General features: G+C 53.3%; 1 protein-coding gene across 3 annotated transcripts in view; it reads left to right on the top strand.

The window, feature by feature from the left end:
• NRXN2 (neurexin 2) overlaps window positions 1-22,829 on the top strand; it is a 369,827-nt gene extending 346,998 nt beyond the window's left edge. For 2 of the 3 annotated variants that reach the window (XM_045024467.1, XM_045024466.1), the window contains 2 exons: window positions 6,863-6,941; window positions 18,624-22,829. In XM_045024467.1, the coding sequence (XP_044880402.1) occupies window positions 6,863-6,941; window positions 18,624-19,519 (975 nt within the window). In that variant the 3' untranslated portion in view covers window positions 19,520-22,829. The remainder of the gene's footprint in view (window positions 1-6,862; window positions 6,942-18,623) is intronic. The other variant, XM_045024465.1, reaches the window with a different exon arrangement.
• Window positions 22,830-23,046: the final 217 nt, after the last annotated feature.

The raw sequence follows: 23,046 nt of genomic DNA, 5'->3' as shown, positions 1-23,046 counted from the left end.
GGAGATATGTCGTGCAGCTACCTGGTCTTCGGTCCACACCTTTGCTTCACATTATGCTCTGGTCCAACAGTCCAGAGATGATGCAGCCTTTGGCTCAGCAGTTTTGCACTCTGCAACATCTCACTCCGACTCCACCGCCTAGGTAAGGCTTGGGAATCACCTAATTGGAATCAATATGAGCAAGCACTCGAAGAAGAAAAGACGGTTACTCACCTTTGTAACTGTTGTTCTTAGAGATGTGTTGCTCATATCCATTCCAAACCCGCCCTCCTTCCCCACTGTCGGAGTAGTCGGCAAGAGGGAACTGAGGGGCAGATGGGTCGGCAGGGGTATATATCCGGTGCCATAGCGGCGCCACACCAGGGGGTGCCCAGCCGACCCACCGAGTGTTGCTAGGGTAAAAATCTTCCGACGAACGTGCACGTGGCGTGCGCACACCTAATTGGAATGGATATGAGCAACACAGCTCGAAGAACAACAGTTACAAAGGTGAGTAACCGTCTTTTTCTGACCCAGATTCTCTGATGGCGGTGCCTGCGATAGCAGGGTCTGGACTCTGTGACCCAGGGTCCCTCCCAGCTCCATGGCCCTGTGGTTTTGATTGGTTTTCCTTCTCTTTTGTATCTTTTGGTCTGAATTAAGTTAATTTGAAAATGGAAATTCATTTGGAGCCAACCCACCGAATCTTTCCAGTTCAAAAGTATCAACCATTTGGAAGCATGTTTCTGACATTTTTTTGAACCGGGGAATTCGTCGGAGCCTCGCCGACCCCAAGGACATGTTGAGCTTTGACGAATGGGCTCTTTTGGCAATGAAATATTTCATCAAAGCGTTCCTGACCAGCTGGAACAGTCAGCCAGGCAAAGGGTCATCTAGCAAAGCTGGATTCATAGAGTCCGAGGCCAGAAGGGACCATTGTGATCATCTAGTCTGACCTCCTGCAAAACCTCCTGGATAGGCCTTTGCTGAATTCATTGCTGGGTGAACTAGAGCAGATCTGTTAGAAAAACATCCCAGCTTGATACCCACAGCTCTTGGTAAGCCAGTGCCAGGCCACTGTACAGTAGCCATACATCACAGCCCTGGAGCCCTGCTCCCTGAGCCGGCATCTCCTGAGAATAGGGCCGAGTTAGCCAGGGCTGGCCCCCAAGCAAGGAAAGAGCAGGGGGCTGGTGAGGAGGGCGTGAGGGCAGTCCCTGCAATCACAATGGAGCGATCGGGGGTGGGGGTAGAGCGGGATTTAAAACCCCAAAATTAATTTTGGGGAGAGTCATTCATGTCACTGTCACACACACAACTTGGGGGGGGATGGGATGGAGGGAGTGGGACAGGCCTGGGGGGCAAGAGGAGGATGGGCAGGCGAGGGAGGAGGATGAAGTGGGGTGGGTGAGGAGGATGGAGGGGAGGTAGGCAGGGCCTAGTGCTGGGTTGAGGGGGTGGACAGGGCCTGGGACTGGAAGGTAGGCAGGGGGCTGGAGGAGGATGGAGGCAGTGAGGGCAGGGATGGGGGACAGGGCAAGGATGGATGGCATGGGCAGGAGCTGCAGCTGAAGAAGAGGTGGGAAGGGGATGGGGAGGATGGATGGGTGGGGTGGGCTGGGCCTGGTGGTCAGGTATGGAGGCCAGGGGCTGGAGAAAGATGGAAGGGTGCAGGACCTGGGGGCTGGAGAAGGGGAGAATGAGTGGGTGGGCAGGGGGTAGGGTCCGGAGGAGGATGGAGGGGGCAGGCCAAGGGCTGGTGCTGTGCTGCCTGGATCAGGGTGTAGGGCGTCGTTATTCACCTCCGGGGTCACCCTCCCCAGGAGCCGTTCCCGCAGCAGCCACCGGATTTTTCTTCCTCCTCACACCCATGTGTATGAAAAATAAAAATCGCTGACAAAGTCATCTTCCTGTTGCCATGGCAACCAGAGCAGTAATTAGACCAGCCTGATTTCCCATCCTTGAGAGAGGCTGGGGCGGGGGGGTAGGTTTCGGCGGAGGGCGGGGGGTATGACTCAGAGATGAAACACAGGGAGTTTAAAGGGGATTCTATTTGTGGTGGGTTTTTCTGTGCTCTGGCACCCAGGTGCCCCTCCAGAGCGTGTTCTCTGCCGCGGGGGCAGGGGCAGGGGGGGGGAGGAAGGGCACAAGGAAGGGACAGCGGCGTAGCCCCACCACAGACAAGACATGAGCTGGGCAGAGAGGGGATAGAATCTAGAAACCTGGCTCTCAGCCCCCCTGCCCTAACCCACTGGACCCCACTCCCCTCCAAGAGCTGGGGATAGAACCCAGGAGTCCTTTGCTCAGTCCACTAGAAGGTGCTGGATACGAACAGCTCCTCGTCCCAGGTCCCCGGCAGTTCATCCGTCCTGGGTGCTTACCCACTGCCTCCTGTTTAGGGGTGGGGAGGCTCAGATCTGAGTGTGGGATTCCTGCTTTGGGGGGCTCCCCAGGCTGGACCTAGGGGGACAATGCCCTCCGTGCTCCATGTATAGACATAGTTGCGCGACCTCTTGTTATGGTGGTGGTTTGCAGTTGGACTAGATGCATCCATGGCTCCTCCATGTCACAGGGGGACAGCCAAGCCATGGGGCTCGGGATGCAGTGGGGGGCAGGGGCTGGGCACAGTTGCATGGCAGGGACAGTGAGTCTCATTAGTGGGTAGGGGCCAGACCAGGATACTGATGGGATTAATGCACTAGCCGTACCCATTCGGGAGGGATTTATGGCTGTAATGAGGGGCCAGCACTGGCCATGGGAGTGCAGGCACCGAGCCATGAGACCAGAGATCCATCACACAGGACTGCCTCAGGGTGTGCTTTGTTATGTGACAGCCATGGCTCAGACCCCTCCCCCAACCAAGATCTGGTCCCCATCAGGCTGGGCACTGCACAGACCCCCCAACAGAAATCAAGTTCCTGTCATGCCACATGCTGCACAGACCACCTGACACTCAGGGGCCCTGTTGCACTGGACAGCACACAACACCCCCCCCCAGAGAGCAGGGTCCCCACCATGCCAGGCATTGCACAGACACCCCACAGAGAGCGGGGTCCCCACCATGCCAGGCATTGCACAGACACCCCACAGAGAGCGGGGTCCCCACCATGCCAGGCATTGCACAGACACCCCACAGAGAGCAGGGTCCCCACCATGCCAGGCGTTGCACAGACCTCCCCATAGAGAGCGGGGTCCCCACCATGCCAGGCATTGCACAGACACCCCACAGAGAGCAGGGTCCCCACCATGCCAGGCATTGCACAGACCCCCACCACAGAGAGTGGGGTCCCCATTGTGCCAGGTATTGCACAGACACCCCCCCACAGAGAGTGGGGTCCCCATGGTGCCAGGCATTGCACAGACCCCCCACATACAGAGAGCGGGGTCCCCATCGTGCCAGGCATTGCACAGACCCCCCCCACAGATAGTGGGGTCCCCATTGTGCCAGGCATTGCACAGACCCCCCACCTCAGAGAGCGGGGTCCCCATTGTGCCAGGCATTGCACAGACCCAAAACTGAGCTCAGGATCCCTTTCGTACCTGGCATTGCAAAGACCCAGCAATTGAGATCAGGGTCCCCTTGGGCCAGGCACTGCACAGGCCCCCCCCCCCAACCAAGTTCATGGCTCTATGGGGCCAGCTGTGCACTGACACCTAGTGAGAGACCATTCCTATTCCTGCCCCAAAGAGCTTACGAGCTGGAGGCTGGGAGTCAAGACCTTGGGGTTCTATCCCAGCAGTGGGAGGGCTGGTGGTTAGAGCAGGGGCTGGGAGTCAGGACTCCAGGGCTCTAGTCCCAGTTGCATCTGGAGGACACATGCTGTTGAAGGCCTGGCAGAATGGCAGCTGCCCCCTCCAGCAAGGACTCAGTCCTGTTGGGAGCAGGGGGTGCTTTAGCAGCACAACCCATCCTCTCTGCACTCCAGGCCTCTCAGGCTCTGCCCCAGAGCCCTGCTTTTCAAGGCAGCTCCGTTGATCTCTGATACGTGCTGGCAGGAGCAGAGCACACTGCCCCTGCTGCTGTTCATTGGTATGCCCAGACCCTCTCTGCATGGCCGACATGGGCACTGCTCGCAGCCCCTTCCGCAGAGGTAGCACAGCACTGCTAAAGCAGTAGGCGCTCTCCACCCACAGCTTGTGCTGCATTGAGTGCAAGGGGCGAGTGCCCCTGTGGAGCCCTGCAGCCCATGCCCCCAGCACTGCCTGCGACAGAACGCCTCTACTGAGCCCCTACTCTGCCTTGCAGCACCCTGCTCCTGCCTGCCAGCACCCCCTGCTGGCCTCCCAGCCCACTCCCTGCAGCACGGCACCTCCTAGTGAGCACAGACTGCAAAGGAGAGCACCCCCTACTGTTCCCCTACTAGCCAGGCCCAGCGCTGGGGAATTGCAGCATGATGCCACTTGCCGTAAGTCCTTCGCCACCTCAGTCGCTATTTCAAGCGGCCAGTGGCCCACAGGGAAGCAGCTCAAGAGCCCTGGAGGACCTGATTGAGAGCACTCGCCCCAGGAGGACCTGATTGAGAGCACTTGAGGCGGAGAGCCCTTGGAGGCGTGAGTGTGCTGTGCAGGAGAGGCCTTGGGTGGGGAGGGAGTCTGTTGTATCTCCCATTAGCTCCAAAGGAAGCCAGATTGGGAGAGCAGCAAAAAATCCTGTGGTACCTTATAGACTAACAGACATTTTGCAGCATGAGCTTTCGTGGGTGAATACCCACTTCTTCGGATGCAATGAACAGCTGGGGGGATGGGGAATCCCCCAGGGACCTGCATCTGCCCCACCCCTTCTGTATCTTCACCCCATCTGCCCTTCCTGGCTACACCCTGTAAAGGGGAGCCCGGTACCAGCCCCCTAAAATCCTCTCTGGATTTGCCTTCAAGAAATGACTCTTGGGGCCAGGGACTCCTGGATGCCCCCTGCTTTTCAGAGCAGGCCTCTGCCTTTCTGAAGGACAGGAAGGGAGGGTGGTGGCTCATGGGGTAGCTGGGGATTAAATGCAGGGGGGGGCGATCAGATACAGGTGGGTCCGCGTGAACCAGAACAGCTGGCTGCAGAAGAGGCAAGGATTAGACACAGCTGGGGGGGGGGGGGGTTGTGAGAAATGATCAGTCACAGCTGGTGGTTTGCGGGGGGGGGGTCAATTAGACACAGGGGGGTGGGGGGTCAGACAGCTGGCTGGCTGTGCAGGGGCGATCAGACACAGCTGGCCGTGTGCTACGTGGGGAGGGGGGAAAATAGACCCAGCTGGCTGAGGGGGGATGTTCAGACAGCTGACTACAACAGGGTGAGGATTAGACACATCTGGCTGCGGTTGGGGGGATTTGTCACAGCTGGCGGTGTGCAGGGGGGATCAGTCACAGCTGGCTGCGGGTGGGGGTCACAGCTGGCTGTGTGCGGAGGGGGGATCAGACACAGCTGGCTGCGGGTGGGGGGATTTGTCACAGCTGGCTGTATGCAGGGGGGAGTGGCGATCAAACACAGCTGACTGCGGTGCGGGGGGGTGGGGAGAGGTGAGAAACAGACCCAGTGGCTGAGGGGGGATGATCAGGCCGCTGACTTCAGGGTGAGGATTAGACACAGCTGGCTGCGGGGGAGGGGATTAGACCTAGCTGGCTGCAGAAGAGGGGCTGATCAGACATAGCTGGCTGCAGGGGGGGGGAGGCATTAGACACAGATGGCTCCATGTGAGAGGGGCTAGCTGTGTGATTGCAGGGGGGTATCACTCCCCTCCACACACACTCTGCAGTGCTTCCACATTGCCATTCCTGCTGCTGTGCCAGGGCCTTGATTGATTCCCTGCCCCGGGGTCCCTGTCCAAGTCTTTGTTATGCTAATTCCGACACGCTGAGCATGATCCTGCGCAGCCAGCTCTGGAATACTGATTGCTCTGGAGCGGCCCCTCCCTTCCCACACCACATGGCACCCTCGCTGGATGGGGAACAGGGAGATGGATAGCTGGGAGCCAGACCGGGCCAGCCCAGTATCCCCCTGGCCCAGCTCAGAGCAATGGGTTAGCAGCCCAGTGTCCCCACCTCCCTTCCATCCCAGATCAGACTGATGGGCCCAGCATAATGAGATTGGGGCACCATTGTGTTGGGTGTTGCACAGACACAGACAGACCCTGTCCCAAAGACACAGGGTTGGAGAGGAAGTAGGGGCAGGGGGTGGGGGGAAGGAGTCACTTAAAGTCAGTGGCAGAGGCAGAAATAGAACCTACAAATCCTGACGCCCAGCTGCCCCCTTCTCCTCCCAGAGCCAGGGCTAGAACTCCAGAGTCCCAAGCCAGTGTCTATCTATCCACAAGGCTCCCAGACCCGACCGTGGCTGTTCGCCAGCCAAGCTGTGTGTCTGACTCAGTGGGACCGCACAGCACGGTCTCCCCCTTGCTTTGCACTGCACCGGGATGTGGGAGACGCAGGCCAAGGGGACCGACCTGGCATAGCAACCTGTGCTGCCTAGCCATGCGGCATACCAGCGACCTGCACTGCCAGAAGAGGTTTTTCCCGTAGGTGTAGGCACACCGCCTCCCCGAGCCATTCTTCCCACTGCCTAGCTGCATCTGCACCGGGGCTTAGGGCAGCATAGCCTGGGGGCCAGAGTGGGGTTCACACACCTGCACACTGTGACTGTGTGGACCTAAATTTGACATGGTGCCCAGGCCTCAGAGAACTGACTTTGAGGCACGAGGTCCTACCATAGGTGGGGACCAAAACATGAGAGTGTGTGAGGAGTGCCCAGGCCTGGCTGGCTCAGGGTGTAAGGAATGATCCATGAGCTCCTCCCCCTCCAGGGGGCACTAGCTCCAGGCTGGCCCCAGGCTAAGGGGCTGTGTGCGGGGAGGGCGTGCCCTGCACCACCTCACTGAGCTGTGTTCTCCTCTCTCCCCAGAACACAGATGACCTGTTGGTGGCGTCAGCTGAGTGCCCCAGTGATGATGAGGACCTGGAGGAGTGTGAGCCCAGCACAGGTGGGTCCTTCTCTCTGCTGCCGGCATGCGTGGGTGGGGGGCTTCTATAGGGTGCACTGGACACACCCCCTGACACACTGTCCCTCCTACACATGCACACCCTGGCAAAGACACACATCCCACACAAACCCTGGCACACTGTCCCCCCTATATCTCCTACACACATACACCCTACACACATCCTGACACACTGTTCTCCCTACACACACACCGACACACTCTAACCCCTACATGCACTCACTCCCTACACACATATTAACCTATATACACTGACACACATCCCTTCACACACTCCTGCATGCATTGAGGCACACACACACACAGAGGTGCACTCACACACATGCACCAAATGTACACACTCACCCACACATCCCTGTGTATGCACGCAGAAACACACATGCACAGGCACAAACCTCTGCACACACACTGACACACAAACTCCTGTTCATGAATGCAAAAACCTACACAATCTCTGTGCTCATGTGTGCACACAGACACCCTTTTGAACTCACACAAACACCTGTTGGTGACCTGACACATTGCTACATGCACACACTCACACCAAGACACATCCCTGTAAACTCATAAAGCTACACACTTGTGTACACTCATACAAAGACACAGCCTTATGACCTCACATAGTGCTACACACACGCAAGCACGCCCCTATGGATACCTGCACAGAGAGACACAATTCTGTGAACTCACCCAGCACTACCCTCTCACCTCTATGCACACACAGATAGAGAGAAACCTGTGAACTCACACAGCTGCACACTTGTGCACACACATCCCGACAAACACTGCTACCGACACACACCCTGATGCCCCCTTAAACTCCCCACCCCCAGTTCTATGCTGCATTACATTAACCCAGTGCCCCTCCCCATTGATCAGGTCCTCAGTATCACACCTGTATTTAGCAGGCACCATCCCCACACCCTTAGACACCTCATGGTCTGACTGGCCCAACACATTCAGCCCCCGGCCTCCCTTACCATCCTGTCTGCCTTTCTCCAGGCAGGCGGTGGGTGCAATGGCTCCCCCACACCCCGCCCCTGCTCCAGGATTTACAGGACCTAAGAGTTACCTAGAGCCACCCCTCCCGAATCACACAAATCAAAGCCCAACTGGGGAAAGTGGGAATAGAACCCAGGAGTCCTTGCTCCCAGCCCCCAACCCCCTGCTCTAACCACTAGACCGCACTTCCCTTACGGAGCCAGGAATAGAACCCAGGAGTCCTGGCTTCCAACCCCCACTGCTCAAAGCACTGGATCCCACTCTCCTCCCACCACACAGATTCAGGCCCGCTTGTGAAGCATCCCTTTATTACCTCCTTTCCCATTTGCTGACTTAATGAAAGGGCCTTTAGTGGTTCAGGAAGCATTGCTGTAGTAGACTGTTGAGGAGCTGCTGCACCCCACCCTAGAGGTGGTTGCATCTCAGCACCAGGCAGGGGATCCCCATATAAACTGCCCCCATTCCCTACACCAGAGGTGGCTGCATCTCCGCACTGGAGGAAAGATCCCTGTGTAAACAGCCAGCATTCCAAGGTGGCTGCATCTCCGCACTGAGAACTAAACCAGGACTAGGGAAACCTAAGAGGTGGACACTCCCTCCTTGAGCAGGGAGGTTATGCAGAAGGAAGAAGAGCTTTTACCTCTGACTTGCTGGGAGCTGGGAGCTGGCTTTGCTCCTTTGTGCCATGTTGTCATTTATGCTGCAATTGGGGAATCCCTCGGGTAGAAGTACCCTGCTGGGGGCGGGGAGGCTGTTGTCCAGGGCCTCTAAACCCCTCTCCACTCCTCACAAGAGCGGATGATGCAGGAGGAGGCAGAGGGAGGCAGTGATTAATGGGATCTCGCAGGACTTTGAGAGCTTTGATTGGCCCCAGCTCGTGTTGCCAGGCTGAGAGGATGGAAAGTGTCAGGTTCCCAACTGATCTCCAGAAATGCTCCCCTCCACCATGCCATTAGCCAGTGGAACTCTCTGCCACAGGATCTACCCAGAAGTGAGAGCTTAGCCACGTTCCGACGACAGCTCAGGACTTTAGACAGATACCGGACTGTGCAGAGTTAGAATTCAGCATAATAACCAGCGGCTATGGAAGGAACTGAACTCCTCCGGGTGGGACCAGCTGGGGGCAGGGGGACCCATCACTGCAGGGTTCTTTGAACCTGCTTCTGAAGCCGCTGGTGCTGGCCACTGTCGAAGATGGGGTACTGGGTTAGCGGGCCTGTTGGGCTGATCCAGCACGGTGGGCAGGTGGGTTATTAGACTGATCTGGAGTGACAAGGGACATTGGGTAATACCAGGCAAGAGCAGCTCATTGGTCTGATCCAGGGGGGAGTGGGGAGGATACTGGGCTGGATGCACTTGTTGGTCTGATCCGGAGCGATGAGGGGGAGAGGAAGGATGGTTCAGTTGCTCAGGTGACCAGGGAGACCTGGCTTCAATTCCAGATCCAGGGCAAGAGTGCCCCCTATTGAGCCTCCCACCCCACTCCCTGCAGCACAGTGCCCCCTAGCACCACGCTGGAGTCAGCACTGACTGCAAGGTGAGCTTCCCAGCCCCTTGGGTTTGTCCTGCCACTCTCCCTACCAGCGCAACGACCCAACTTAGCCAGGGGGAGCCGCTGTCTCGCGCAGGTTTGTTCTTTTGCGCCAATCCCCTCTGTGGCCAAGTGCTAAGATCTGACAAGATCACAGCCAGGGTTGTTATGGCCAGAGGCATAGAACGAGAGCGTGGAATGTGTGTGTGTGTGGAGGGGGGGAGTAGTGAGGAAAGAGCCATAAATCCAGGCAGAGAGTGAGTAGAGCAGAGAGCCACATCCATGGGAGACACTGCACTGGCTGCAGGCAGAACCCCGCCGTCCCTGCAGAAACACACCCAGCCACAGATTGATGTGGCTTTGTGTCCTCTCTATATGGAATGGAAATCGCAGCATGGGCTGGTGGGGGTAGATCCCACTCTCTCATTGACACACCCCCCCACCCGCCCAGCATCCACACAGTTGATTGCTCTTAACCCCCTCCTCTCCACCCCACTCCCTGTTCCGCATCACCCAGGCCCTGGTGGGGCATGAAATTTACGCTGTCTCCTCCCTGATGGGAAGCAAGGGGGGATTTATGAGCCTGGCAGTGCAGGGAGCGCCTGGTGCTGCACTGGGCCTGGTTCATTAGCTTCATTCTTTATTGTCTGGGGAGCGCCAGGACTCTTCGGTGCATGTTTATCTCCTGTGCCAGGGATGAATCTGCCTCCCCCATTGTGTGTGAGATTTCTCAGAGCCAGGGCAGCAGCAGGGAGATCTGCCTCCGGCACCCACACACATGGGGCCCCACCCCGGCCAGCATGCCTCCCCATGCCCCAGAGAAACCCTGCTCACCCCCCATTCAGTCTCTCTGCCAGCCAGCGGGCCAGTTAGATGGCATTCTGAGCTGCACCAGGCAGGCATTACATGGGCGTTGGGTGGGAAATGTTGATTGCACATGTGCGTCTAGACCTCTGTGGCCAGAGGCTGTAAGGAGTTCAGCAGGGGATGCTTTCATGCTGGAGTCAGATCTAATCCCAGCCTGATGCTAGGGGGTGCGGTGCTGAAAGGAGCAGAGTGGGGACTCAGCAGGGGGTGCTCTGACCCCAGCATGACACTAGAGGGGCCGTGTTGCAGGGAGCGGGGTGGGTGGTTCAGCAGGGGGCACTCATTGGAGTCAGTGAAGCTACTGACTTACCCCAGCTCAGGTTCTGGCCCATGGCCTAGTTTTCAGAAGCACGGCTCACCTTCAATCCCCACTACCGTCGCTGGAGACTCAGGCCCCTGTAACAATATCCCAGTGCTGCTGATTTCCAATGCATCATTTTGCACAGCCGGAAGGGCATAAAACCCAGCTGCATGCCTCTTTGCATTGGCAGTGCACCCCCACACAGCTGGAGCTGCAGAAGACACATCTGTACCCGTCAGTCCTGCTGCTGTGCTCACGCATGGCTGTAACCGGGGCTTGTGTACATCACAGCAGCAGCGAGAGGCTCTGACCACTGGGGTCCCCATTGTGCCAGGAGCGGGACAAACCCCCAGTGACACAGAGTCTCTGCATGAAGAGCTCACAGGCTGAATAGATGAAGGGAGGGAGGAGAAGCAGAGGCACCAAGGGGAAGGGACCACCACAAGGGCGATGGCAGAGAGGGGAATAGAACACAGGAGTCCTGCCTCCCAGCCAGTGCTCTAACCACTAGGCCCTGCTGCTGCTGCTCTAGCAGTCAAGTAACAAACACTGAGGGGATATTTCTGTGATAAAACTCGTTTCCTTTCACTCTTTGCCCAGCTCCCTCTGTATTTCAGCTCTCAGTGCCCTCCCCCACCCCCAAATGCAAATGGTACCATACCCAGCTGTATAACTGGCTTGTAGTTACCTGCCTATGCAATAGGCTTTTGCAGATCTATATTGCTTGGTGTCTACCTGCTAGGGTGACCAGACGTCCCGATTTTATAGGGACAGTCCCGATTTTGGGGTCTTTTTATTATATAGGCTCCTATTACCCACTGCTCCTTGTCCCGATTTTTCACACTTGCTGCCTGGTCACCCTACTACCTGCAAGCCACTGATATGCTGCACACCCCTCTGTGGGACTAGCGCCCCTCTGGGTTCCCCCTCTAGTCTTGCCTCCAGGTTCACACACATCTGTAATTTGGCTAGCACACATCTGTGCTGTTAGGGCACCAAGCTTAGTGTGCGTGTGCACACGCCATGCCCACACTGCTCACAAGTGTTAGTCTGCGCATACATGCATCCTTGTAGGAGGGCCCCGTTTTCAGCAGGACCTGCAGGGGGTGCTCACTCCCTCAGGTTGTGTGACTAGAGGCATGAGATGGACAGACCTCCCAAGGACCCGCTACCAAGGAACTTCAGGAGCAGAGCCCCAAATGGTGCAAATCAACCTCTTCTTAATTATGCAGCAGTGCCTAGAGATTACAACTGAGATCAGGCCAGGTCCCCATCAGGCCAGGTGCTGCACAGGCTCAAAGGGAGAGACAGTCCCTGTCCCCAGGAGCTCAGTCTAACTAGACAAGGGTAGGAGGGGAAACAGAGGCATCAAGAGGGGAAGGAACGTGCCCCAGATCAGTGGCAGAGCTGGGAATAGGATGGAACCCAGGAGTCCCAGCCCCCGCTCTAACCCACTAGACCCCACTCCCCTCCCAGAGCTGGGATAGAACCAGGCAGGAGTCCTGGTTCCCAGTCCAACATTAGACCACAGCACGGGGAAGATCTAGCCCTAATTTCAGGGTGGACACCCGGGCTGCTACTGCTTTGCTCCCCAATAAAACAAGGGACTAATTAGCTGCTCCCCCCTATATGGTGGCCCTCCCTTGTGAGTTGAGTAATTGCTGGTGCATCCTTTCTTCTCCCGTACCGACGGCGCCACGGTTATGTTATTTCTCTCTTCTTCTCCGTGATCAAAGGCAGCGCGGCTCCTTTGTGCAGTGCTTGCCAAATGTTTCCAAATGCATCACAATAAAAACCAGAGGAGGGGAAGAGACAGGAGAAAATGAAAGGCCCAGCGGGGGGGCTCGGCAAGCAGATAGGGGCTGCTCATTAAAAACATACACACACCTTCTTGCAGACTTTTAATTAATATTGGGAAGGCAGTTGGGGGGCAGCAGCGGGAGGAGAAGGAGCTGGCTGGGGGCAGTAAGGGGACTGGGTGTTGTTCAGCTGTGGTCCCTGTCCCCCTGTGGCTTTGGGGTGAGCGCTCCCCTCCCCTTCCTTGCTCCCAAGGTCTTGACACAGAGTGACAGAGGCACCAGTGGGACCCAGAGTTCTGAGTGGTTAGAGCAGGGGGGTTGGATCAGACCAATTTGCCCATCCTCCCAGGAATCCCTACCCACTTCTGGGGGGAGAGCAACTAATCAGGACTGCCGCAGGAGGTAGGCTGAGCTCTTCTCCCCGCACCCTCAGCAGAGGAGTTGGGGGGTGGGGGCAGAGAGAGCCTAGCAGCTTGGTCAGCTCTGCTCCCTCGTCATTTCCTTTCTTCCCCCCTCTCTCCTGCAGACAATGGGTTGCCCCGCTCTCTCTTCCCTCCTCCTCTCCCCCAGACAATGGGCTGGCCCACTCCCTCTTCCCCCTCCTCACCTGCAGACAATGGGCTAGCCTGCCTCCTGGGCCCCCCCTCCTCTCCTGCAAACAATGGACTGACCTGCCCTTGCTCGTTCCCCCCTCCTCTCCTGCAAACAATGGGCTGGCCTGCCTCCTCCTTGTCTTTCTGCCCCCCGCCCCCCCCCCCTGGTTTGGGTGAGAGCAGGTGAAGAGCCCCTGAGCCTGGAGCTGCAGGAGAATACAGGTGCAATGGGGGCAGAGCAGAGGAGAGCTGGGACCCCGCATCAGCAAATGCAATGTTGGGGTACAGGGAGAAGCCAGGAGCTGCAGCCCATGCGCTTCTGCAGCAGGGGCCAGTTGTCATGCAGTGACTGTGCCCCAGGGTGGGGTGGGGCTCTGGAATCAAAAAAGAGACCATCAAACAGGAGAGAACCTTGAAAAATTCTCCTGGTGTTCTGGGCCCAACTGATTTCTTCTGAACCCCCTGGTGATGGCTTGCAGGGAGCTGCTGGATTACCCTGTGAGGGAAAGGGTTGGCTGCTGCACCCAGCCCCCAACTGTGCAGCCCCAGCTACTGGGTGAGGCTTTGCCATATCAGCCTGGAATCCTTTGCATGCAGCCACCAGCACAAAATGGCCCATCCCCAGCCAAGGCAGCTCAGCACATGGACTGGTACCCCTGGGACTGGGTGATAAGAGTATCCCGTCTCCCTGCCACCCTGGGCCAGACTGTGGCCCCAGCCAGCTCAGTATCTCCCCCGCCCCCGGGCTCATATTCATTGACCCAGCCAAACCAGTATCCCCCCACCACTCCAGCTCCGACCTATGGGCCCAGCCAGCCCAGAATACTATTACAATCTATCATACCAACAATCGAGCAAGGCTTGTAATAAAGAGTCTGGCCAGATCTTTCCAGCCCAGTGACGGAGCTACGGTCGATCCCCAAAGTGTGTGGGCCTAGGGAGTAGTGTGGCGTTTTCCATTTCTGATCTGTCTGGGAGGGGGAGAGGGATTCTCTGTCAACCACGGGAGACTTTGGCGTTGGCGTGTGCAATTGTAGGGAGAAGCTTTTCCTTCCCTGTTATTTACTGCTGCCTTTCAAACCATAATGCAGCCCTGATTCTGTTTTCTTCAGCTGACAAAGAATGCAGCTTTTAATGATAATATTGAGCTAATGTATGTGACTCTGAGCTAGATGAGCTATAGGGATCCTTCACCCAGTGTGGAGATGCAGCTGCCTCTGGGGTGGAGTAATGGGGGCCTGTTTATACTGGGATCCTTCACCCATTGCTGAGATGCAGCTGACTATCCCTATGGGTAATGTGCACCACTGCTTGAAGCACAGCACCCCCTAGTGCCACATTGGGGTTAGTACTGACTTTGGGGAGAGAGCACCCCCTACTGAGTCCCCACCCCACTCCCAGCAGCACAGTGCCCCCTGCAGCTCAATTGCAACTTCTTCTAAGTGCACAGCAGCACTCAACCAGTGCAGAATAGGCCAGGAGTGTGTGCAGAAGCAGGGAGACTGTTATACAGCAGAATAGTCTCGTGCCATTGGGTAGATCTATGAGATGGCCCCAGCTTGGCAGAAATCACAGGGCAATGAAAACAATTCAAGATCTGGAAGCAGAGGAGGCTGACAAGATCAGGGTGTTTAGCTCAGCAAGGAGATGAAGGAGAGGGGGATATGCTAGAGGGGCCTAAAGGATGTACAGAATCTAGACAGGCAACTGGGATCTGTAATTCACCTTCACTCACCATTGAGGAACCCCCATGAAATTCCAAGCAACACATATCAAGTGACTCCATTTGTACACAACATCATTAGCCTGCGGAACTCCCTGACACATGATAGTTATGGACCCCACTCCCTGCCTCTGGAGCTGTCCTTTCCATCAGTGTATTTTCCACCAGCCAAAATTGGCTCCTACAGTCTATTCCCCCCACCACCAGTGGCCAGGATTGTCCCCTACAGTTTATTCCCCTCCAAGTTTCTTTGCTCCTGTTCATCCCCTAGCCCCTAATTTCCCTCCAAGCCATTCTCCCTCCACCCAGTGTCTTTTGCACCTATTGGATACCTGGAGTCAGATCTCATGACACCCTGCTGCTTGACTAAGTCAGTCATGGTGATCTCTCGTGAGCTTCCTTCATAAACTCACTCAGTCGCCAACATCCTCTCCCTCTTGAGACCCTGTGTCAGGTAACAGCTCTGAGTCCCAGGCTTGGCTGAGGGCTCTAACTAAGCAGTGACTTCCTTTCACTGCCCCCCCTGCAGGAAGGGGTACTGAAAACACACAGATCAGTTAAATACCTACCGCAGCCTTGTAAAGGAGAGTCACTCTCATATTGCACACCACCTGGCGCATGAGACGTGGGCGCTCAAAGCATGCACGTAGTTAATTCCACCCCAAATACTCCCTGCAGAGTGGTCATGTTATCTCTGATATTGCTAATGAAGGAGCAGCTAAGTGAAGTGACTCACTGGTAAAGCAACAGAGAAACAGGCCACAGTCCTCAGGACTCCTGACACCTACCTATCCCTGATCTAACCACTACCCTCCCAAGCCAGGGCTAGACTCCAGGAATCCTGGCTCCTAGCTCCCCTGCTTTAGCCACCTGACTCAATTTCCCATCCAGATCCAGGAAAAGAACTCAGGAGTCCTGACTCCCAGAGCACTAAGCCACTTGCTTCAAGCTGTTGTGTAACTCATTTCCCTTCCACGTTCAGTTCACCCCTGCCCCATAAGCGGAGCAGAGTATTTGGTCTGTAAACCATGGAGGGTAGTGGCTCTGTTGGGTGCATTCTCATGCAAACCCCCCTGTCCTATCACAGCGCCCACTGGTGGTGTGAGCACATATGCAGGTTTATGAGCTCACTGCCTAAGTTCCCTCGAAGCAGCCACGTTAGCGCAGGTATTCAGGCTGCGGTGGGAAGAGATGCCTCTCCCCCTGCCCAGCCCAGCCCCAGACCTGCCGTGGTGGGGAGAGGCACCCCACCCCCGCCCCAGCCCAGGACTTGCTGCGGCCTGGGGGAGGCCCCCAGCCCCAGACCTGCTGTGGCTGGGGGGAGGTGCCCTTCCCCCAGCCTGGACCTGTCATGGCCCGTAAGAGGCACCCCTCCCCCAACCCAACCCTGGCCTGGACCTGCCGTGGCCCGCGAGAGGCACCTCTCTCCCCCAGCCCAGGTGCTGCTGTTGTAGCCCCAAGGCAGCCTGCATCCCAAACCCCTCATCCCTGGCCCCACCCCAGAGCCCGCCCCCCAACCCTCTGCCCCAGTCCTGAGCCCCTCATCCCCAGTCCCACCCCAGAGCCTGCACCCTCTGCTGGAGTCCTCAGCCCCCCACACCCCAACCCTCGGCCCCAGCCCTGAGCCCCCTCCCACACTCCAAACCCCTCGGTCCCTCCCCACCACATTAACTTTGTTATGTGCACCAATATGGAGGTGATGTGTCACACGTCACCTCCATATTGGTGCATATAATAAAATTCAATCTGCACATGGGTGAGAAAAATTAGAGGGAACACTGCCCACTGCATAGGTGCTAATAGTCCCACCCCTTGGGACAGCCTGCCCCTGGAGTCCACCTTGGCAGGCAGCCCCAATCGTTGTACAGACACAGCACTGCTACTACAGGCTGGGCTGTAACGAAGTGGTGGGGAAGAGGGTGCCACTGCCGTCCCCTGGGAGGAATCAGAGTCACAGCTCTGTATGACAGAGCCCCACACAGTTAACAGCGAGTCTCTTTTAGCTCCAGTCCGTGGGCAGTTTAGGGGTAGCAAGGTTGGGAGTTCTAATCCTGCTACTGCCAGGAAGATTGGTGTAGCTAGGGAGCCCATGGCTTTGGTACTGTCCATTGAGAATCTGGTGAGGAAACTGGAAACCGGCTGATGGAAATGGCACATACTGGGAATAGTCTGCCAAACTCCTAGAGTCCTCATCCTCAGCTGGTGCAGTGGGGTGTAACTGCATAGGAGTCAGGCCTGCTGGGTTTTATCCCCAGCTCTGGCAGTCAGGATTCCTGGGTTCTATTCCTGTTGACGTCAGTGGTGCTAGGCATCTGTCCCTCTATCTGCTTTCTTTCCAGTTCTAATAGGGACAGAACCCATAGATCTGTCAAAACAGCTACTGAAAATATAGTTATGTATGTTTTTGAAACGTGTATTTTCCCAACACACACCCGCCAAATTTACAGCCAGTGCAAAGGACCAAAATAATGTGTGCAGTGTCCTTGTCATTTCAACATCAACTTTGGTTGCCAGATGTAAAAAAAAAAAGTGGGGGGAGGGAGAGGTGGGAGGTGGGACTGGAAACTGCAGACAGACAGACAGAGTCGAAAAGTGTGTCTGGGTAGGGGGAGGGAAAGATTTTAAAATATGCAGAAGAAAGAAAGAAAGAAAGAAATGAATCTAGATAGGTAGAGAAATTAATCTAGAAAGAAAAAATGAAAGAAAGAAAGAAAATGCATCTAGATGGAGAGACCATAGATTAATGAATCTAGAAAGAAAATTAATAAAGAAAAAGGTAGCTAAATTAATATAGAAAGAAACAGAAATGAATCTATATAGGTGGAAAGAAGGAAATGGATGTAGAAAGAAAAAATAATCTAGATAGAATGAAAGTAAAAAAGAAAATATGTCTAGAGAGGAAAAACTATAGATGAATCTAGAAGGAAAGATAAATTAATCCAGCTAGACCGAAAAAAAGAATATAGATAGACACAGGAATTAATGTAGAAATAGTATAGATAGAAATGAATCTAGATAAAAAGAAAGAAGATAGATAAAAGAATACAGAGAGAGAGAAGGAAAGAAAATGTATCTAAACAAAGACTATAGATATTAATCTAGAAAAAGAGGAACAAATCTAGTTAGAAAGAAAAATCAAAGAATATAGACACAAATGAATCTAGAAAGAAAGAGTATAGATAGAAAGAGAAACGAATCCAGATGGAAAAAGAGAAAGAAAGAAACATAGAAATGACTCTAGAGAGATAATTGAAAAGGCGAGTGGTAGAGAAAAGAGATGTTTAAAAAAAAAGAAAGAAAAAAAAGTTGTTTTTTCTCCAAAAAAACATTCTTACCTAGTTTTCTTTTTTGTAATTTTTTTTCTTCATGCTAAAATCACATGGCCAATTTGTTGATGTAAGTTGATTGAATTCTGTGGTTTGCTCTCTTATTTTTAAAACGAAAAGAAAAGGGAAAAAATGAAATGAAAGAGAAAAGGAGGGGAATAAAAAGAAATGTGAAAAGCAGTTTGCAATTAGGTTTTTTCTTTTATTATTACTTAATTCTGCTGTTTGAAAATCTGTTTAATTTTTTTGCATTAAATGACTAATTTCTTTTTTTTAATTCTTTTTCTTTAAATTTATGATTTCTCTAGATTTTGTTGTAAAAAGCTACAGTTTAAAATGAAAAACAGTCGTAAAGATTCGTTTAAAAAGCAGCCAGAGATTGGGGAACGAGTCTAGTTTTAAATTCAGTTGATCAGTTTGATTCAGTTTCTTGTGTCCAAATGTGGCAGTTTTTCCTCCGGTTCGTATTAACCCATCTCTCCTTTTCTGTTTCTCTTCCCCCTTTATTTCTCTCTGTTCTAGGAGGTGAATTAGTATTGCCCATAATTACCGAAGATTCCTTAGACACCCCACCAATTGCCACCCGGTCTCCATTCATACCCCCGCCACCTACCTTTGGCCCCTTCCTAACTGTAATAGAGACCACCAGAGACACCCTAGCCCCTTCCGCCAATCAAAAACCCCCGTGCTTAGCCGACCAAGAGGACAGCGATTGTGAAGAGGGCATTGAGGCCTCCGGTTACGCCTCGGGCGAGGTCTTCGACTCCAGCCTGCCCCCTACTGATGACGAAGATTTTTACACCACATTCCCCTTGGTCACAGATAGGACCCTGCTGGCCAGGCCAGATGGAGCATCTAAAAAGTCCCAAGGCTTCAGGCCCAACATTAGGACAGGAGTGCCGGCTTCATCCTCAATCCCTGAGCTCCTGACCTCCACTGCCTCTCCCGATCTGGTCCGTAACATCCCCGCCGGCAAAATGAACAATCGCGAGGCCCCCAAACCCCACCCAGACCAGTACCCCCCTCTGCCCACCTCTTTTGAACTCGACAACCGTAACAGGCATAAGTACCCCGGTATAACGTCTTCCCCCAATTTCCACAATCTACCCACAGCTAACCCCACCGGCTCGGGGGAGAGGGGTCCCCCGGGAGCCGTCGAGGTGATCCGCGAATCTAGCAGCACCACGGGGATGGTGGTCGGCATTGTGGCGGCGGCCGCCCTGTGCATCCTCATCCTCCTCTATGCCATGTACAAGTACCGAAACCGGGACGAAGGCTCTTACCAGGTGGATCAGAGCCGGAACTACATCAGCAACTCGGCACAGAGCAATGGCACGGTGGTGAAGGAGAAACCCACCTCTGCCACCAAAACCCCCAGCAAGAGCAAGAAAAACAAGGACAAGGAGTATTATGTGTGAGTCTCCGCCCCCCCGGCCCCGCCTCCCTCCTGTCCCTCTGGTGGCGAGCGCGAGAGAGAGACGATCGCAGGGTGAGACCGGCTCAAATCATGCCAACCTTTGGATACAAGAGACCAACGAAACCTCCCAGCCTTCCTTTCTCCTCCCTCTGCATCACAGAGGCAACCAGTGGATCCTGCCCCCCACCTCCACCCCACACTGGTTTCAATTTGTTCATTTCCCCCTTATTTAATTTTTCTGTTCATCCTCGTAAATTAATAACAACCACCCCAAAATCAAAATCATGCTCGCTTCCCACACCCCGCCCCGGATTCCTTCAGATCTTGGGGGTTTGCTTAATTTGTTTTCCTTTTAGCAAAGGAAGTGGGGGAAAGAACAGGGCAGGGGGCGATCAAATCACACACACCATGGTTAGAGGTTGGCATCGGAAATAAGCAACCACTCGGAAACAGAACAGAAAACGAGGATCTGAGGGTGGGGTAGACAGATTGATGAAGGCTTCAGAGCTCCCTAGATAAAGCTGAGCCAGGATATTGCCTTATAGATATATATATGTGTGTGTGTATATATATATATATAGGTGACAGCTCATTCCCCCCCCCCCGTTATCCCAGGAGGTTAGACGCTTCCTCATCTGGATGAAACTTCGGGGTACATCTCCCCACCCCTTTTAGACCCCTCTCCCATGCCCTGTTTGGAAACAGACTAATCCAATTGGGATACAAAATATTTGATTTTTCTCTCATAACTATCGACAAAATTCCGACGCGGAGCAGGATACAGCTGGATCCAGAAAACTTGGCTGGGCAAAGATTTTGGGGACGAAAAATCGGTCTCACTCGGAATTATTATTAAAACAATAAAAGGGGGGGGTTCTTTAATTATAACTGATTTTTTTCTCTCTCTCTTTGTTAATGTGTCAGAGTCTTGGAAATGTGTGGAGTAAACCGAACCGAAACACAAAATCACGAACTCTCGGGAAAATAAAAATGAATCCATTAATACCGATGGTGGTAAATAAAGCAGTTAACATGGATCTTGTCCAACTATGGAACTGATCAGCCAGTCGGCTCTCTGCTCTGTAGTAACAAAAGGGGGTGCTATTCTCAAAAGAGTTAGAGTTGGGCTGATGTTGGTTTTTGCAAAAGCAACAGCGACGGGAGCTGAGACTGGTTTGGGGGTACCTGCTCGGGATGTGTGGGGGTGGGAGAGATGGGAAAATATAGACGATGTTTCTGTTTTGTTTTCAGGGGATTGATGGCATAATTCCTTTTCCCCCATGCCTCCTCCACTCCCATCCCCTTTTCTCCATGCCAAGGTGCTATTGTGATCATCCTTTAAGTGTCTTCTCAGAGCATGTCCTTAAATTGTGTTGTTCTTTCAAGGTATCCAGGACAGGGGGGTAAGCAGCTGTTGATGGGAATTTGCAAATGAAGGGGGGATGGAGGCGTTGGACTATTTCCTTCACCCTCACCTTCGCCCCGCACTGGGGGAATTGGAAAGGCTTTTCAAATGACTATATATAAAGAGAGCTCTATATATATATAAAATATATATATATATAAATATATATATTATATAACGTATATGTGTGGACAGTTTACCACAGAAGAATCAAAGAGGGTTTGGAAGGACGTTTGAAAAGGAGCTAGAGACAAAAAATCTCTCCCTGCCGAGGCGTGTGGCATGTTACAGGTAGGATCCCTTGATGATCTCTGGGCCTGGCCACTGGAGACCAACTCCTATCTTTGATCTCAATTCTGCAAGACTCCAGCCCATCCTTCCATGCGAACTGGCCAACAGGGCCAGCCCCTGCTTCCAGACAGGTCGGTGCCACAGGGCTTTGTTCTGTCAGGGGCTTTCCAGCTGGTTCCGATGCAGCAACGCACTTCAGCACCTGCCTAACTCAAAGCATAGGGGTTGTCCGGTCAAAGCCAGGAGGGAAAGAGTCACAGATTGGAAGAGACATGGCAGAATTTTGCCCAGAGGTTCCAGCACCCAGCCCATGAGTTGCCTCCCAATTAAACCATATCTATTGGATGATAGAAAGCCCTCGAGGGATTCAGAATCCTCCACATCCCTTGGGGAACGGCTCTAAAATTTCATTCCTCATCTCCCCCATTAAAAACGTGCATCTTACTGGCGCCAGCTCCCAGCCATCAGATCTCACTGTCCATCTGCTAGATCTAACAGTAAACCCCTTTTCTCTGGGGTGGTATCATCAATGAAGCTAAGGGAGCTGTGCTGGATTGGGGTTGGAGAAGTCCAGCCCTACCAGGATCAAGCCCATCGCTGGGAAGGGTTTAGGGAGGCAAGGAATTTGGATCGGAATTCTTTCTTTCAGAGTGATAGGATGCAGGTGAAATAGGCACTTCAATTTCTCAAGCCTGGCAAAGTTATTGCAAACCCCCCTCGCCTTCAATGCTAAAATGCCAAAGGGGGCTAGCAGCGAGCTGGAGAGAGAGTGATAGATCTGCCATTGTAAGCTGTGAACTGAAACCATTTCCTATTAATTTTCAGGCTTTGAGGTGGGTTTTTTTTAAGAAAAGACATCACATTTTACAAAGTTTCCAGGGTATTTAGGCTCCTAAACTTTTTGAAAATGAAATTTAGGCTCCTAAACCTCTTAGGTGCTTTGGAGAATGTTAGCCAAGGTGAAATTTGGTGGGCATCTCTCAGCATCTTAGACCATTGCATGAGCTCAAGTTCTGTATTTTTCTCTTACCAAAAATCCCAACTTTTTTTTAAAGACGCAGATAATTATTGGAGTTTCGTTCATTCCAAACTTCGCCACTGAATGGAACTGTCTGCAGGGTGAAGGAGGGGGCTTTCTGTCCATTTCTCTAGGAGTGTAATGAACATTATCAACTGTAAATTAATTTGTACATTATTAATATTTTATTTTTGTTTGGGGGAGGGGCTCGGGCGGAGAAATGAAGGTTGCAAACTCTATTTTAAAAATATGACACTCTGATAAATAGCCTCTTTTTAAAATATCGAGAGAGAGATTGGTTTATTTTACCAATAGAATTCCCAATCTTTTTCCTTTACAGCATTCCAGGTGGGGAGGAAATAAATTTTTAATTCATTCTTTTTGTATCAGTTTTGGTTTAGTTTTTTTAAGGAACAGAAACCCCTTCCTGATTGTTTGGGGGGAAATCCTCTGTGGTTCTGCATACTTACCCTGTAAACTTCCTGTACTCTTCAATGTTACTGTAAAGTGTTACCAATTATGATGAAGTCAAAAAAAACTTTCAACCCATGTACATTACCGCAAAGGGGAATACAGTTGATTCTATACTTCGTACAACTCTGGAGTTCTAGTCATTTTGTGTGGGCTGGCCGGGCCGAGAGACGGTTAAGGGATTGACCGAGGGCCTGTTTCTCCGTTGCTTTGTACCTTGTCTATTATGGGTTATACTGCAGTGCTAGTAGCATCCAACAAAGAGTGGGGCCCTGTCAGGCTGGGTTTTGGGCCGAGATCAGGGCTCCTGTCACACAGGTGCCACACTGACCCCAACCAAGAT

Source organism: Mauremys mutica, chromosome 7 (assembly GCF_020497125.1).
Source record: "Mauremys mutica isolate MM-2020 ecotype Southern chromosome 7, ASM2049712v1, whole genome shotgun sequence".
Lineage (NCBI taxonomy): Eukaryota > Metazoa > Chordata > Testudines > Geoemydidae > Mauremys > Mauremys mutica.
This window is presented reverse-complemented; position numbering and strand designations above follow the sequence as displayed.